Source organism: Ischnura elegans, chromosome 9 (genome assembly GCF_921293095.1).
Source record: "Ischnura elegans chromosome 9, ioIscEleg1.1, whole genome shotgun sequence".
NCBI lineage: Eukaryota > Metazoa > Arthropoda > Insecta > Odonata > Coenagrionidae > Ischnura > Ischnura elegans.
In genome coordinates, this window is record NC_060254.1 from 65,866,010 (window position 1) to 65,884,826 (window position 18,817).

The following is an 18,817-nucleotide window of genomic DNA, read 5'->3' on the forward strand; positions in this document are numbered from 1 at the left end:
CTGAGCTAGAAAACATTGTCTCCGAGGAAAATTTTGACAATTTTACAAAAGTTTACTTTTCTCTGATTTGGAGAGAACATCCAACACTTGGTCACCTTATCTTTTCCCATGTAGAAGTATAAACCACAGGAGAGAAGTTCGTCCTCAGAAGATTAGCATGCATCCGCTTCGTGTACTGTGTCACTGTCGTGGTCACTGTCTCGACGACTTCGCTGTCAGGCAAGACGCTCTCCAATTAAGGCTCAGGTTCTTGCTTCAGATAATGGCCTTCATCGTCGTAAATTTCCTAAAAGAATTTTACTATTTCGTTTTCTCGTACTCTTTGTCTCCTGATTCAGAAAAGGGCAATAAAATTTTATACTGCTCTCAGTTCCAAAAGTGCCAAAAAAATTAGGTACTTATAATTGCAACAAAAAATTGAATATGCAACAATAATTATTTAAATTAGACATAACATACATAATTATTATTCCCCGAGTCCTTCAGATTCTTTAGCGGTATATTTTGGTCTCTACTTGTAGAATTCTTTTTTTTTAATCCATGATGAAATTGGTAGTTTGTACTTCTTCCTTAAAGTAGTCAATTGAACGATTAGTATCAAATAAAAACGATAATTATCTCAAATGTGTATTGTGTATTATTTATGCCGAGTCGATTCAGTGAAATGATGGAAATTATTATATTTGTGTGAATCGGAGGATTTTGTTAAAATTGGTAACCATGGATTAAATAATTGAGTGACGCTAAAGAACCTGGTAATCTTCGTATACTAACATAGGCCAAACACCATTAGATTTAATAGACTGTAGTAACTTGACCCTCCATCCATTTGAAAAATTACAGGAAATTAGGCATAAATAATAATGGCGATTCGCAACGTGAAATGGAAAAAGAAATCACGTTGTTAATTTCTGAACCAGACGGTGAATCCAAATATCCCAGTGGAGAAGTGAATAAATCCTTATGCTCTGGCTCCAAAGATAACGGTAGCCGCCGAGGCATCATATTATCTGGAATGAACTATAAGTATTTTTCTCCGGTCACATGTATCAGAAATGTATAGTGGCGAATTCACAGAGGGGCTAGGGGCGGCCACCTCATCCTCGGATATTGATTCCGCCCCTGGGGTATCCAATTTATCCCACGTAAAATGGCAATGGACCTTTTATAATAAGGAATAAAAACGTAATGTATGACGTAAACTTAACATGAGGTAAAATTACTGAACATGTACTCAAATGTTTGTTTTAAAGACTAAATTGTTTAAAAATTAGTGATGGGACATCCTAAAAAGTTGTTACAGGCCTCGAAATTCTGAAAATTTCCCATCTAGCCCCTCCCTTAGTCCCTATCCTAGATCTGCTACTGAAATGTATCATGAATGAAATACACTGGCGAACACAATCAAACCTAAATAAGTTAAGATTTTTGCTTCATCAAGAGCGAGTGCTGTTAAATACACTTAAATAACTTAACAACGAAACGAAATTCTATTTTATGAATGAAAATCTAAGTTAAGTCAGCAAGAATTTTAATTATGAGTCATTCCAACTTAATTCAGCAAACATTTATTTTTTAGAGCCTCAAATATCGATGAAAACTTCTCTATGGGTTTACAACCACCTCAAACCAAATAATCCATCGCCGTATTGCAATACTTAAATGTTATATATATATCGCGAAAAAAATTGCTTTCTATGCGAATTTTTATTTTTCGCATTTTTACCAAAAAAGTGCCTTAAATCACTTAATTGCTTCTCCAAATTGTTAGACAGCCATGATTAATGGCTTATTTTAAAGCTAAGACTTTTCGTGAGACATGGAGCCTGTAAAAATCCATTAAATGTTCATTTTTTCGTTATATTTTAAATTTTTAATTAACGTTTCTCAAATACAAGTGTTTGTACCGTGAGCTTTCGATTAAATTTTCCGTATGGGCATATATCCACCTCAAACTAAAACCGCAGTAAATTCTTACTATTTCAATGAGTTATACGACTTTAAAAATTTATAACTTTCGATATACAAGCAGTAGTTCGCGGGTGTGCGTGACTGGGTGGAATTCCATTATAATAGGAATTGAAGAAATTAAAACTTTCCTGTTTCCTAGTGGCTTATTATTCTTTCAGACCATAGAGTAACTATGAGAGCTTCGCTTCAGAGTAACTTTGATAATATTTCTCAGTAATGAAACCAAGATCGGACACAATTAAACGCCATGTGGAAACAGCAGTTTGATTTATTTTCTTTAATTCCTACAGCTTTCGTTGTGTTAAAATGTCGCGGAACAGAACTGAGCTGAACCCAAATTTCGCTGCTATGATCTTCCAATAGAGAGAGAGAAATTATTTTATTTCGTAATCCCAATGCAGAATATTCCAACAAACATTTGAAGCATACTCAGAGGCTAAACAGCCTCATATGCAGGGGCGCAGCCAGGAACTAAGGCTAGGGGGGGTTCCAGGCGCAATACCGGGGTGTCTGGGGGTATGGCATACCTGCCAGGGTAAACGGGAGGTACGAGGGCCCTCCGCCAGAAAAAATTAAGAGAAATGGTTAAAAATGGTGAGTTTTACGGCCTTCTGAGGGATTTTTTATTAATCCTTACGCTATTCTATAAGTAATATTAATCCAAATAAATTAATTAGATCAAACTTAAAAAATTGTCTGAGCTCTGGGGCCCCAAGCCCCCCCACTCGCTGCGCCACTGCTCATATGGGCATGATATACATTTACAATAGAATAATCGTCCGTATTGTGCAAATATTCCAGTATATAGCGGGCCATTTTTTTTCAAGTAATACAAACAAAACAGGAAAAGTTAAAGCAATAAACCTTACAAGACAATGTATAAACTAAGTAATACAGAAACAGAATTTTTTACAAATATGCCATTAGAACATTGTATTTAATTGCATTTATTTCATATATTTGCATAAACTGATACATAGACAAAGAAGTTCTGTGCAAATAAGCCGTTTGAACATTGACATTAAATTACATTATTTATGGTGAGGCCGGATAAGAGCGTGAACTTTGTTTTAGAAACAGGTAGTTAAAGAGTCTTGGCCTTAACATTCGGCTATTTTGCATTACTTAGCAATTGAAATACATAGTAATCATGTGAGAACTATGATGGAGGGAAAACTCCCCGAGGAAGGCCGAGGGAAAATATTTTGTATCGTATTTTGTGCAGATTAAGAAACGCATAAGGAAGGAGAACCCTAGGGCACTAAATTAAATGGTTTGTGAGAGGGTGGGGTGCTGCAAGATACCAATCTTAGAATTGCAGTACCATGAATGAATGCTCAAATTCGTGGGCACGATATCATTTCCACCAGTCAAATTCGGTGCAGAATAATTACGTAATTAAAACAATGGAGGGAAAATCGAAAGCACCCCTAAGAGGGCTGGGAAATGATTGGTATACTGCAGCCCTACATTTGAGCCTTTCACATACAAGTTCCTATATTTCCATTGGGTTCATTTACCTCGTTTCCTACTTTATTTACACCGAACACTCATTTTAGTATTAAGAGGTACGTTCGGAAAGTAAGTTCTGTTTTGACATAAAAAAATAACTAGTACAGATTTTTGTATGAAGATTTTCACAGCTTCTTTTATCAATGTTGGTGGTTGCTTTCGGGAAATGCTGCGTAGGTAACATTATCTGCTCAAATAATTAGATTAGTAGGTAACAATGAGCACTGCTCAAATAATTAGATAATGTTACCTACTCAGCATTTGCCGAAAAAACCTCCAACATTAACTAGTACAAATGTTTCAAAGAAATGCATAGCACACAACTCTGCCACTCTTACACTATTTTTTATCACGTGATTTTCCCGGTACTTTTCATAGCATGGCACACATTTCTGTACACCCTCTTCCTAGAATATTGCCGCCAGTGTAGTCATCGATGAGATAACATGTTCTCTCAGCTCTGCCGCTGACCGCCAAAAAAAGACCTCACATGCAGAAAAAAGTGAATTTCGCCTCGTAGATAGTATTTGGGGTAATTTAAGGAGGAAACGAGGTAAAGGAACCCTATAGAACTAAAGGAACTTAAACGTGAAGGGGTCAAATTGATGGCTGGGGTATACCAATCTTAAGGCCTTTTTACATGGGGCACGGAAATGCGCAGGTTAGAACTGCATTAATTTCTAAAATGGCGTGGAATTGCGCGAATGCATGAACGAAATTAGAACAGGGGCTATTTTTCCATCTCACATCCTCGCATTGTCGCATGCGTTCTAGCAATTCACCGCTTTACACGACGCAATTTTGACTGCGCCTTCGTACATACGTCAGTTTGCGTAATGACGTTCCCCGTGTAAAACGGCCTTAAAGGACGTTTTACACGGTACACGGAATTGCGCAATCTGACGTACGTGCGAAGGTGCAATCAAAATTGCGTCGTGTAAAGCGGTGAATTGCTAGAACACGTGCGAGAATGTGTGGATGCGAGACGGCAAAATAGCTCCTGTTCTAATTTCGTTCATGCATTTTCGCAATTCCACGCCATTTTAGAAATTAATGCAGTTCCAACCTGCGCAATTCCGTGCCCCGTGTAAAACGGGCTTTAGAATATCAGTACGAATCAGTATGAATGGATGATTTCTCGCTTTAGTATGGCGCTACATAGTTCGTTTCCACCTTTAAGGAAGAGTATCGACAGGTGAGAAGGCCCACACGACGGAGAGGGAGGCGTTGCATCTCCAGTGCGTGAAAGGGGAGATGGGAAGGGGTGTGGGGAGTTGAAGGCACTTTTCGCCGCTATCCTCCTTCGGCAGGGCGGGCTCCCTCATCCCCAATCCTTCGGATGCTGCATCTTACGAAATCGCTCCCCCTCACCCCGAAAAATAAAAACCATTCCTCGGAACACCTTCGCGGGCTCCCGTTATCGACGCTGCTCTTAGTAGGTGGATATTTTGTAATGGCGAGCTGCTCTGGACTGGAGTGGGTAGGAAGAGAGCCTAGAGGAGTGTGGGGTGGTCTTCCACGGAGTGCAGTCTTCTTCGAATTTCGAGAACCCCTCCCCTTTTGCCTAAATAAAGTGGGGATGGAGATTTTTTGGGGGGCCACCCTCCCCCTTCTTTTCGGTTCCACCGAATATAAAACGGCCGCGGAGTCTGCGGAGACCATCAGAGAGCCCTGTTCTTTGCAAGAGAGTCAACAAACGCACCAGGCGCATCCAGAATCCTGCGTTGAGCATCGTTGGCTTAGCGGGTGAGGAATTCCCTGTTCTTCGCCGTCTCCTTGTCCATCCTCGGCGAACTAGAGGTGAGTCCCCTATTGAGAGTGTACGCAAGTAAGCCCTCCCAGGAAATAGTGTACAGTGAAGGCTATCATTTATGGACACTCAGGTCTTGGTAGTATTTCAAATACAAATATTTTAAAATGCAGGTGTCATTTGTATTTGATATTTAGAATGCACGACCTATTTGTATTTTGTATTTTAATTACATATTTTTGGTATTTTCCCAATCTAAAATAAAAAAATACTTTTGAAGTAGCTCTAATAACACTTATAGAACCTTATGCGTTAGAAATTGCTTCGTTTTCGTTAGAATCGTTTTATCCATGTTTGCAACTATCCATAACGTGCGAAGGCAGGTATTTTCTATGATCTCTTAGTTTCCTTAAAAATATATTTTGCTTTTTAAAAGACATTTAAAAAACTATTTCGTTGTTAGTTTTTCAAATACCCAAATCAAAAGTATTTTGTATTTTGCTTATCAAATACATTTGGAGAATTATTTTGCATTTCAAATACTCTTCGGCTTGTAATTTTCCCAGCCCTGCGGATACAAACGGTCCTCAAAAATGTGTCCGAAAGTGAGAGACGACCGTCAGTCGGAGGTGACCGAATGAAATCCTCTTTTTTACGATTAATATTAACCCGCAAGTATTATAGTGTATAGGAATTTAAGCCTACTGAATGAAATCCTTTTATTAAAAAAATCAATTTTTCAGAGATCCTTCAGAAAATCCATGGCAATAGTTTCCGTAAAACAGTAAAATTGTGCCTAAAAAGTGTCCATGTCCGTAAGTGAGAGAGTTATACTAGATGTTCTATCCTTACACAAATGCATATCCTTCTGCCGAGGAATTGAATACTGTCCTGTCCCAAAAAGATGTGCGTGAATAGAGGTTTCTCTGTATATCCATCGAGCTCCGTGTAATCGATTGAGAACACTCCACCCTTCAGTAAAGGCGACCGTCTTTAGAGAGACCTAAAACATTGCACTTCATTCATATGCGCATTGAAAATACACGCAACTTCGAAAATAATTTCCTCCGATCACGTAATGCGGACCTCGGTGGTGGCGGGTCATGACCTCACTGATAAACTAGAGTTAAAGGTTTGTATCTCGCCTATTTTAGGGAAGCCATACCACTAATCAGATAGTGTACCTGGGATTCAGGTCAATATTGTCAAACTTGTAATTATTTTAGAAGTACTAGCATCTTGGGCCCATACTTATTGATTTACAACTCGACGGAATATCCGTTTGATTTAACTCTCTTCATTTCTTAGCGCAGTCAAGTTGAGCAGCATATTAATGAGAATATTTTCCAATTTTTTATATAAAATGTCAGCAATTTTTTTCGGTATCGACTCACTCATAATCGTGGTCAACTCAGGCCGAAATCAATGTCTTTCTTTTTTCTGTTTTAATTTTCGAGGAGTAATCTCTCTTTATTTCTTTAATTTGCAATCTTAAAAAATTTTAATTCTTAAATATAAATTGCATTTTACATTCCGCAGGTACTTTATTTTACGCGAATTATCACGTTAATGCTTGTATTGTTCGGAAGGATTGTCACATCAGGCTCAATAAGCTGTGCCGGAAACACTTACTGCATTTTCATTTACAGTAGACAATGTTTAAAATGCAGCGTGATACCCTTCACTGAAAGTTAGAGGATATTTATTCATTAATTAATATCAATTACTTATTTTTACTTTTTAATGCTCGTTATTTAAAAATATTAACTCCGGAATGTGGGAAATGAAAAAAATTTCGCATTTCTTGGCAGAGAGATGCTGACGAAATATTATATGTCACCTTCATGCATTGCCGATGTTATATTAGTGCTTATTCGGGGACTTGATAAAATTGAAGAGATCAGTCAAGTTGAAAATACTAGTGAAAATTCGGACTGGTCAATGTATTGCATTTTGTTAAGTAACCCATTACCGCTTCTAATTTAACACCTGAAGCAGAGATGATGCTTGTTTGACACGAGAGGGGCACCCTTTTTTTTAGACATTTTGTAAGAGTTGATTCCTCTAGTCATTGGGGTTGGTGTGCTGATTGGACTTTTGGTTTCACATTCGGAGAACTCAGGTTCAAATCCTGTGTGTGGTGGGGATTTGTAAAAGGAGCTCTGATCCGTAGTTGAACGATATGTGCTGTACAATTCTTTACGTACGTTACTACGCTCGCGTATTTAGTGAAGAATGACTTTAGGCCAACTCTGGGTTTCAGTCCACTCTTACTTTCTAAGCTTTACCTCTCCGTAGTAATCTCTTAAAACGTGAATTATGAAATTAAAAGCCTTTTATCTCCACCTATTTTCGTATCATTCCGAAATTTAAAATCACTTCTCCTCTGACTTCTACCACATAGTTATTTTCAAATAGCTACCCAACCCAGTCGATGTCAAAAATGATTACAATATTTGCATCTCAGCCGCCATGAGGCTTTTTACCATCTTTTTCATCTGGAAAGAAATTCATTTGCCCAGTTATTTATTGAAATGACTCATTGGATAAAATTTATTTATTTAACAGTTTGTGCGTGTACTAATTATGAATTTCAGCCCGTGCAAATTTTATTGTGACAGTAAATTTTATCTAATAATTTATTTTCATTATGTTTTGGGGAATAAGAATTTCTTGCCAAAGGTAAGGAGGGCTATGAAATTTTAATGGAGGCTATGACTGTAATTTTCGATGGAACATGTGTGAAAGATGTTTGGGAACCCCATCATAACCAATACTACCATAGAGGGAGTGTGACTCCAGTCTCCTCGTGTCCTTTTTCTTGGCGTTTCACTTATGTGAATATCATCTTGAAAATCTCAGGGTGTATGAGTGTAGGCCAAGGTGCGGTAAATGGGGTCAAAATCTGTCTGTAAATAATAATGGAAAGATTTTCTTAAGTAATTCCTAAGATAATGTACCTATTGTTTTATATTTGAGGCGCAAAGGCCTACTCTGCATACCCTTAAATTTTCAAGGCGATAATTGTGATTTCCAAGTAAGTCTCCAACAATTACTAAGTAAGTGAAAAAACATGAAAATACGACCGGTTGAGCGGGAGTAAAGCGCATCCTTCATGAGGTTCCACCGCTACTGAGAAATTCAAAATAAATTATTTTCGGGTATTTCGTAAAAATATTTTAGGATTCAAAGATGGCATCCATTTCTCTTAAAAAATAATGGTACTCATTTTGAGAAAAAATGAAAGCTTATATTTCTTAAATATTTACTTTAAAGTTTCGTGAGCCAAGCATAGGGATATTTTGAAGCAACTGGTGTGATTTTGTTTTGCCTTATAAAACGTTTTCTCAAGAATTTTTATTTTTCGTATGACTAGTTTCACACAATGCGGTGTCTTGCGCAAAATAACACCATGACTGTAAAATTAAATTACGATATCTTGCTAAACGTAGTTATACATAAATGTGATGTCTTTTATTCAAAAATAGTTACTCGAAAAATCGCCATGGCGCCCAGCCTAAGTTTTATTTTTATAATATTTCTTATGGAATTGTTTTTATCACAATGTCATTATTCTAGAGGCAAGTAACATTTTTTAGGCTTGCACTTTATTCTCAGAAGTGTGAAAGGACTCAGGGAATGCAACTTCCCCTATTCCTATCCTAAACGAATAAAATTCATAGACCATGGCTTAACTCTGGGTGCATGATGATCTCTATCCTCAACTATCGAAACCAACTTGAATCACTCACTGACTGGCCAGACTCACTACGCCTTTGGAGCCTGAGAAAAAATTTTACATTCAAATGCAATTTTAAAAAAATACTACTCGGAAAATCCTATTGCTTATCGTCATTCGATGATGAGCGATTCGTAGATTATATTTTTCTTGGCGACATTGCTTAGTAATTGCATATTTAACAATGGAGCATATTAGACAGTGCCTTCTAGTAATTTTGGACAGAACAGTAGGGATATACAGGAATGGTACAAGACGTATGCATGAACGCAAACAACGCATCATATCTAGTGTGATGTGTTTGTCAAGAAACGGTCCTAATTCCTTAATTCCTGTCCTTATTCAAGTCCGACCCTATACAGTTTTTTTTTAAGTGAGTGGATGAAGTGAATTTGATACATTTTGTCTTCATTTCGGAGTACCGTATGTATTTAAAAAGTTTTCAAAATTGTCGTTTATTTATATTTAGTAAAACATGATTCGTAGTTGCAACTTTCATTGCAAGATTTAAAAAATAAGAAGTTTGAGAGGGTACTCATACGAGGGCTTAAACTTGAAAATCACGTGCAGATTAAATATGTGGGTAGCCGCTCCGGTACCTAAAATTTTAGAAACTAAGCATTGCTTGACGGTGAATTAGGTATCCATCATTCTTCGGTGGAACCTTTGATGCCACCCTGAATAGGGAGAATAGGTGCGTGATTCACTCTCATTTTCTCTATATCTCTCGACGTATCCTTTCTTTCCACGAAGGTGTAGTGCGTATAACTCTCTCCAGAAGCGTGGCGTCGCCCCTCCGAACTTGAGGTAGCGAGGGCGATGACATAATTGCCCCTCGGCCTCGCTCCATTGTTTTTCACGGTCGACGGAGAGAGTTCTTCCCGCGGTGCAAGGTCGCCCCTGAACCGGAGTAGTGGTGGACCAGAGGCGGTAAATCGCTTTGAGGGCGTTGGGCGTGAAGTGAAAGTGAGAATCGTGTGTTTGATAGAAGGCATACAAGGGTCGAAACCGGGACTCTCATTCGTGTTGTTATCGTCTCTTCGTCAGATTGGTCGGAGAGGTACCTCATGTTCTCGGAGCGACCAGATTACATTGGGGGTATCAGCCGGCTTGAGAAACTCCGGACGAGCACGTCAAGTGCTACATTTATTCATTTTTGTTCGAGTATGATCTGAGAATGCAATATTTATTCCTTGCTAAAAATGATATAATGGCATAAATTTACGAATGACATATTTTTTATGAAGGAGTAGTATTGACTTCTCAGATAATAGGAAAATTTCAAATTAACTTTTTCATTTTCCCATAATTTAGACAGTTTTATTGAATGAAAATGTGATAAAATGGAACGCCAAGTGTAGTATGTAGTATAGCTAGAAGGAGTATGCTTGTAGTTATCAGTGAAGTTGCATAATTACGCAATAATTATGATATAAAATTTATCATTAAATACTTGTTCCAATAACTTTGAATTTTTGATGAGATATGTTCCCATATGAATACCCTATCAGCCTATACAGAAATAACTATTATATTCAGTTCGTGAATTCGCATGAAATGGTATTTGAATATGGAATATATGAAATGGTATTTGAGTATGAAATGGCATATAAATATTCAGTGCTCAAAGGGATAGATTCTCTGGTGTTAGTATTAGTGTTCATCTATGCAAGCCAATATTCATAATAAGGAAATAAAAAATTCGATATCTCATGACTGTGACTGGTAGCGGAGGTCGTTGCCCGATGCCATTTCCGCGCTCTCTACCGGTCAAGGGTTTCTTGGGAGTACGGGAAAAGACATGCTGGGGCTTAACTATTAGAGAAAGGTGACGAGGAGGTCCAGTGTTAGCTGCCTTCTCGAGAAAACGCCTATTCTGGAAGGCTTTCATAATGCAGGTTGGATTAGCTTTGATGATTTTTTTATGAGGGCGGATTCAAATCACATTAAAAGAAGAAACTTTTAACTTATAATCATCTCACATTTTCATGCTTCGTGCACTTACTAGCATTCAATCTGAGTTTCATGAAAAATAAATCTATTGCACTATAATAATTATAGTGAAGTCACCCTGAGCATATAAGGGTGCTATCAAAGTATAAAGAACAGTGGAAGGTATTATTGTAACGCAGACATTTTAGAGACATTTAATCATTAAAACACCTTTTTGCTCCATTAAGATCCAATTTTTTCCCCCAAGTTAGGTGATTGTAATCGCAAAATTGTTGGTCGAGAGCAAGATATTTATTTGAAGATGATTAAGTTCATGTGTGCTGCATGTAGCAGTGTATCAAGTTGGATCAATGCAGAGGCATTTAAAAAGTGACAACGAGTTCTTCGAAGGGATGCCTTAACAAATCATCTCCTTCCTCATACCTATTTTGTACAGTGCATCAAAGAGTATTTTCAGTTTGACTTCTCGCTATTTTCTACTTCTAGTTTAAATCTATCTTTATGAATCGAGAGAAGTGTTTAACTGTGTGGCATTCTAAATTCGGGTTACCGTCAGTCATAATAGACTACGACTAATGCCACAGTGATTTTGACGAGCAAGTAGGTTATTACCTCCGGTAATGATTTCCAATATGCATGCTAGGTGAAAGTAGTTGATCAAGTGGAAATTGTTTTAATGTTAGGAGAATAGTGATATCCTTTACTAGTTATTCCATTAAAATCTTTAAATTAGAAGAATTTCTTAGGTGATAAATTGATAAAACAAGGCTCAGAAAACGTGATTCACGATGCTTACTCATTCGTTGTATTCTTATTTGGCTTCGTTAATCTAAATTGGCCACCGTTACGAAAGTCAACTATGCCATCTTCGTGGTATTAGGTTCAAAGCGTTTAAGACGATGGATTAGTTGGTTATCGAAGTATGGGCAGTCATACCTTGATCGGGAGGAAGATTCGAATGAAATGTATGTAATTACTCACTTAAAACCCAAAGAGTACTGTAATAATAGATTCTAGATTTATTAAGATTTCTAAACATAGTTATTGCATGCCAATTAATAAAACTTTTTGTTTGACCCCCGTCTTTAAAAAAGTTAACATTTCTTCCCCTCTGCTGGGGTCGTTTTCAGGACTAATGTAAGAGGTGTTCGGGACAGGGGAAGAAACGTTAACGTTTAAGCCTCAAGACGCGAGTTAGCCCAAAAGTTTTTATTAATTGACAACATATGGACACCAAAAGTTTTTACAATTTCATCATAATCATTTCATGTCTATAAGGCAAATTTTATCTTGAAAAATCTTCCAATCCTTGATCGTTGTTAAAGGTAATTATCGTAACTTCTTCCCTTCCACAGGTACGGAGAGACTATCGCTGCCTTAGATCAACATTGGTGACTCTTCGCAAAGATGAGGCTGAGCATCTTGTTCCTGTCGGGTAAATGATCCTCCGCTTTGGAAATGTACCTCCTTTGGTGAAGACATGTAGTAATTACTAGTTCCATGTTTACATTACTTGTTTTCCTCATTGGCTTTCTTAGCCTTACAGTTTCCAATGTAACGATGCACCCCAAGTAAGTTTTCTGTGAGAGAAATGGCAGTCAATGCCCTCTTGTGGATAGAAATGTCAAATGTCTAAGAAATACACCCCAAACCTATTATCTTCCTCCCTTACTCTCTTTATCCTCAACGAACCCGTGACATGATCGCTAAGCCGCCTTCATAATGATGCAGCGAATCAAAGTTTGCCTGTTTTAATCGCTGTTCTCGGGGTATATTTTCCGACTTGAGTTCGGGAATGTCAAATTCTCGGCACTATAGGGTCTGCCTCGGAGCAGCACGTGAGTTGTGTACTAAAGAAGGTTGGAAAGAGTCCGCCGTGAGATTCAAAAAGAATTCTTAATTCCAGCACTGGGTTGGTAATCTTTGAAAATTTCTCGTCATATGACATCTTTCGGTGAAAAAAGTTAGATCATAAAAAAATTATCTTGATTATTCAAGAATGTATTTTTGAAATGAGCATTTTCTGCTGCTGCAGTTGACTTTATCACCATTTCAACTTAAAGTAATGCTTCAATTATAACATAATTTTGATGCAAAAAGATTTTTACGATACTTTCAAGTTCTTATTGCGAACACGATGTAATGAAATGAATTAAGATGAATGTTTATTTAATACTACATGGAGGGAAATTTATAAATTAGTAGTCTTGATATGAATAAAGAAACATTTATTTTCTGCGATTATTCATCTTAAAAGACTCAAAATCTGTTCGAATAATTTAACCACATTATTTTAAATGGGATGATGCTGGAAGTATTTATAACACAAAAATGTAATTTACCTTAAAAAAATTCGGAAATAAAATTAGAATGTATGGTGGAACCTTTTTTTTTTCAAGGGTAAAGATTTCATGACTTTCATATTTTTAATTGACGCACTCGCTTCATGTTTCACTTCCATACTAATATGTGCAGCAAAAAAACTGATATCTCTGTCCTTCTTCCATAGTTCTGTTGGCGGTAACATCTGGGGATGTGGTGAGTAATACTTTTACATTCAATAAATTAATAGTTCCTCTCTCATTAAATTCTATCAAAAAGTGTATCATTACATAATCCTGCAATTTTGTCCTCATTTCTACGGTTATGAGTCCATGTACTTCTCTTTCCAAGTATACTAGAAGTTTTTAATTTAACGTGAATTCGGTAATTTTCATTTTTCAGTTACACATGTATTTGAATAATTAGCCAAAAACATTACGCTAAGACGCCATTTTGATGGAAATTGGCGCAAAAAAGATGAAATAGCCTCTTTTTCCTCAAAGTTGTTACTAATAAATATTTTGAATCAGCGTATCTGAGAATACTTAAAGTGGAATTTTATTTTCTGTTTACAAAAATATCCTGGATAAAATTACGTATACCCCGAGTTACCTTTATAAAGCGAGTGGCAAAGGCATCTACTCCAGAGTATCAGTCCAAGAGGCACTAATATCCTCAAAATGTGTACTGGTCTGGCAGGAAAACTGGATTAGGATTTGCATGAATATTGCAAATGTCCATTATTTGATTCCTTTCCCACATAATAAATATTCTCGGAAATTCGCTAGATAATTCTATTTAGAAGCGCCACACCGCGTCCACTACCGCAACAAACTTCTTACTTTCAACCACTTGTTCGTCGTTTGTAACTTATCAATTTTTCAATTTCACCAGCCTTTACGACTTTTACCTCCTGAAATATGTCGCGTGTATTTTGCGATAGCGCTTCCATCTATTAATGCTCCTGGCCTTATTTTCCTTTCGCTTCAGAGTGAGACTATCCGGGATGGATACCATTATCACCATCCTCAAGTGCCGTTCGGTGACACTGGACATCATGTCGCTAATGGTGGATCCGGTACCCATGGTCCATCGCACGGTCACCACGATCATCAACATGGAGAGATCTATAGGCCCGGGCCATCTCCTGGAGGTTCAGGTCCCTTGGGTGACGAACTTCCCAGTTCTGGTCCAGCTCCGGGTGTTCAAGGTGGAAGTGGTCCCCAAAGACCGCAGGGTTCCGGATTCCCTGGCTCACAAGGGGTTCCAGGATCAACCGGACCAACCAGGCCTGCTGGATCCCAAGGATTTCCAGGAAATCGTCCACAAAGGCCTACTAGACCCTTCGGCAACGGTGGATCTCAGGGCTCGGGAGGATTTCCAGGAACGTCTGCAGGTCGGCCTCAGAGACCTTTCGGATTGGGTGATAACCAATCCACCGGCGGGCCTTCCAGCCAAGGAGGTGCTATCAATCAGGGTGGTTCTACAAACCAAGGTGGCGCTTTCAACACGGGTGGTGCCTCCAATCAAGGAGGTGCTACGAATCAAGGGGGTGCAATAAACCAAGGAGGTGCCTCGAACCAAGGGGGTGCAATAAACCAAGGAGGTGCCATCAACCAAGGAGGTGCCTCGAATCAGGGGGGTTCCATTAACCAAGGTGGCGCTTCTAACCAAGGGGGCGCCTCTCCAGATGACGGCAGCTACGAGGGGGGAGATCTGTCAGCCATACCTGGGGAGCCTGGTGTTGACTACCCCAACTATGAGATTTTCCCTGAGACATCGTTCACTTGCGACGACAAGCCATACAACGGATACTACGCTGATGTGGAGACTAACTGTCAGGGATTTCACGTGTGCCACGACAAGCGAAGATACGACTTCCTCTGCCCCCTTGGAACCATCTTCCACCAGGAGTACTTCGTCTGCGTGTGGTGGAACCAGTTCGACTGCTCCACCGCTGGGGAACTGTATTTCCTCAACGGCTTCATCGGTGTCCCTCCCCCGCCTACTCCTCAGGGGCCTGAATCATCAGGAGGAGCTCCTGGTAATCAGGAAACTTTTGGCGGCGTCGGAAACCAGGGAACCTCTGGAAATCAGGGTACTTTCGGTAATCAGGGAACATCCGGAAACCAGGGTACTTCCGGTAACCAGGGAACTTCTGGAAACCAAGATACTTTCGGTAACCAGGGAACATCCGGAAACCAGGGAACATTCGGTAACCAGGGAACATCCGGAAACCAGGGAACTTTCGGTAACCAAGGAACATCCGGAAACCAGGGTACTTCCGGAAACCAGGGCACCTTCGGAAACCAGGGCACTTCCGGAAACCAGGGGACATCTGGAAATCAGGGAACATCAGGCAACCAGGGAACAACCGGTAACCAAGGATCTGCTGGCGGTCCGGGAACCGTCGGAAGGCCAGGAGGTAGCGGTGTCTTATTTGGTGGAGTCGTCGGAACCCGTCCGGGTGGTGTCGTTGCCGGCGGAGGAGTGGTCGGAGGAGTTGTTCGCCCGGTTAGCGGCGGTGGACGTCCGCAGCCTGGTGGGCGGCCGGGCCAGGGCGGGGTCAGACCCCAGTCTGACTTCGTAGGCGGATCGGCTACGGGTCCGGGATCTTCGGGGAGTCCGCAAACGCCTACAGGGATATTCGGAAGCCTCCCCGCTGGCGGAAGTCACCACGGAGGGGGTCAGCACCATGGAGGAGGTCAACATCACGGAGGAGGTCATCACCACCACGGACCATCTTCCTCTACGCACTCGGATGCACCTTCCCAAGGCTACCTTCCCCCGTACCCTTGAATAGGGTCTCCTCTATACAGTGGAGTTGGCCAGTTTTGTCCGACGGTAGAAACAGGGGTTGAGTGAGATGACGAGGGCAATGTTACAAGGTCGGAGGGGAAATCTTCCTCGGTCAGATGTAATCAAAGGCTCCTGCTAAGAAAGAATACGGAACGTACTAAAGAGCCGTGTTTAAGTAAGATTATTCCAAATTAGAACGTTGATTGACTCGGAAAAGGTGTGGGTTATTGGGAATAAGGAAAATCGATTGATCGAACTGCATTTGCAGCCACCAGTGTACTCCAACCCCTTACCTCTGAAATAGGATAATTCTGGTTGTCTTGACTCTAGGAAATGTTACTTACAAATGTTGCTTGACCGTCACCGTGCTCCCTTGATAACAAGAAGCCGAGAAAAGCGGCGACTCGGATGACGATGCGATCCAACAGTTGTCCTTTAATCTTCCGCACGCACCGAAGCCAATTCAGCATGGACGAATTCTGCGAATCAACCTACATACATTCAGGAATGGAAAGAATCTCTCGCTGTCGCATGGCTTTTTTTGGGAAAATTACTCACCATAAGTTTATATTTTCAAACGTTAATAAAGGACGCGTTTTTATTTCGCAAAAATAACAAAATTATTCCATTTATGCAAGCTAGAATAGAGCTAGTTTCTCATCTTTAATGAACATCATTACAGCGATTCCTCTAACCAATCAATATAAAATTCTGGGTTGTAGTATATAAAAATATTTATATGTACAAGTATTACTCCTGTAAATCTAACGCGGAGTACGAATTTTGCCAGGACATATATGGGAGTATTCACTTCTGAAGTATTTGATTTCACTATGGAATTCGGTGGAGCATGGTTGCATCAATAATTCAAAAAAAATTTAATACCGTGCCTTGCTAGCGGCAAGAAAGTATTGTATTATTTATGTAAATAAAATATCCTTATTAATTAAATGTTTCAGTTTTTTCTTTAATTCACACAAGGTAATATTAACAAGTGTTTTTTTTAATATTCCATTCGGGGCTAAGTTTCTCTTGATCATCGAGTGCTTGTCTGTCCGCTGACAAGTTCCAAACACCAAACATGTCTTCACCTTCTCCTGTCCCGGGCCTCCTTGGTTTCCCTCAGTCGTCTTTTTATCCTTACTTCGTATGTCGTTTTCAGCTTTTTCCACTGTCTCCCTTTTTCTACTTCCACTGGTCCCACTGCTGTATTTAAAATCCCCTCTCCTATTAAAATATACCCGATCCACTTTCCCTTTTTGTGCGATTTTAAGTTATGTTCTTTCCTCCTCAACTCTTACCAGAACTTCCTCATTTCCCACTATACATACCCATTTCACTCCTGCCTCCTCTACACCCACATCTCAAAAGCTTCATATCCTTGTCTCTTCTCCCCAAGGTCTTAGTTTTGCATCCATACATACACAAGGGCGTAACCAGGATCAGAACTAGGGGAGCAAGCCATGCTTATTCAAGTTGTAACATTTAAGCATGGAAAAGGTGAATGAAACGTTTTAAGAAAATTATTACAGCGCTTTACTATTTTTTTAAATCATTTGCTTGAAAAACGTTTTATTTACATGCATTACTTATACTAATTTCATTTTTCGGGGGTTTAAAAAAATTTGTTGAAAACTTTCGTTTTAATCCAGTTCTGATTTTCCTGAAAGACTTTCGCAATTTTTGCTTGGGGGGGGGGGGGGCGGCTGCCCCCTCCTGCCCCTCGCTGGGTACGCTTACGTACATACATAACACTCGACACAACATTTCACCAGTCTTTTCCCCAGTTACAGGCCCATACTGCTTTATGACTTCTTCGTCATCTTATTAATTTCTTCCGTTAACGTAGCAACGCTTACCTTGATCTCTACTTCACTCCTCCAATCTTCAGATAGAATGCTCCCAAGATATCAATACCTTCTAATCTGCTCTGTTATTCCCCCTATCATAATAACGTTCGCATTTCCTCCATCATTCACTTTCATTACTTTCGTTTCTTCCACATATTTATTTCTATTTCGTACTCATTCATTCCTTCCTCTAATATATTTCTCATTCCTTGAATTTGCTGGTTGCCATTGGCTACAGTTGCCATATCAGCAGAGAGGGGAAGTGTCGGTGTGGAGCAGTGGCCGTAGCCAGAGCAAAGATCCGGGGGGCCCGAACCCCCCCCCCACCCCCTAATATAAAAGCACAATCATTTTCCTTCATAAAAGAAAACAAAATATTGAAAAATCATGGATTAAAAAATATTTCTTTACCAAATGAAGATGATTTTTCGATTATGAAAAGTGTTAAAATTAGTTTAACACCCATCACTTAGTACCCTGTTTTTCAAAAATTTCCCGCCCTAGTTTTGTACCCCCCCACCCCCCGAACGAAATACCTGGCTACGCCACTGGTGTGGAGGATTAAGCAGGTTAACCTAGTATCATCGAACGGGGAGGATAATCGAGGGTATGGCAAATGCATTTAACACTAAGTCAGTTTCGAATCAGCGAGATAATTAGGTAATTGTATTGGATATAATGAAAGCTTATGACTCTATTGCCCCTTAATTATACTTAATTGGTCTAAAATACAATGGCCTTCGGTAGTGTTCAATTGAAAGTTTAAAATTCAAATAAAAGTATGAACAGCTCATCTTTCTATGGAAATTAATGTATTTCATTTTTTACTCATTTACGGCCAAAACTAAGTGACCTAGTGGTAAATCGAATTGATCATGCCATTATATTTACTGAATTGTAAAAAAACTAACACGAAGTCTT

General features: G+C 39.3%; 1 protein-coding gene across 1 annotated transcript; it reads left to right on the plus strand.

Annotated features, from left to right (window-relative positions):
- The first annotated feature begins 6,311 nt into the window (after positions 1-6,311).
- LOC124164945 (collagen alpha-1(I) chain-like) lies at positions 6,312-16,997 on the plus strand. The gene is made up of 2 exons (XM_046542182.1): positions 6,312-6,365; positions 14,238-16,997. The coding sequence occupies exons 1-2, from the start codon at positions 6,312-6,314 to the stop codon at positions 16,044-16,046; spliced, it is 1,863 nt and encodes a 620-aa protein (XP_046398138.1). The 3' UTR covers positions 16,047-16,997.
- Positions 16,998-18,817: the final 1,820 nt, after the last annotated feature.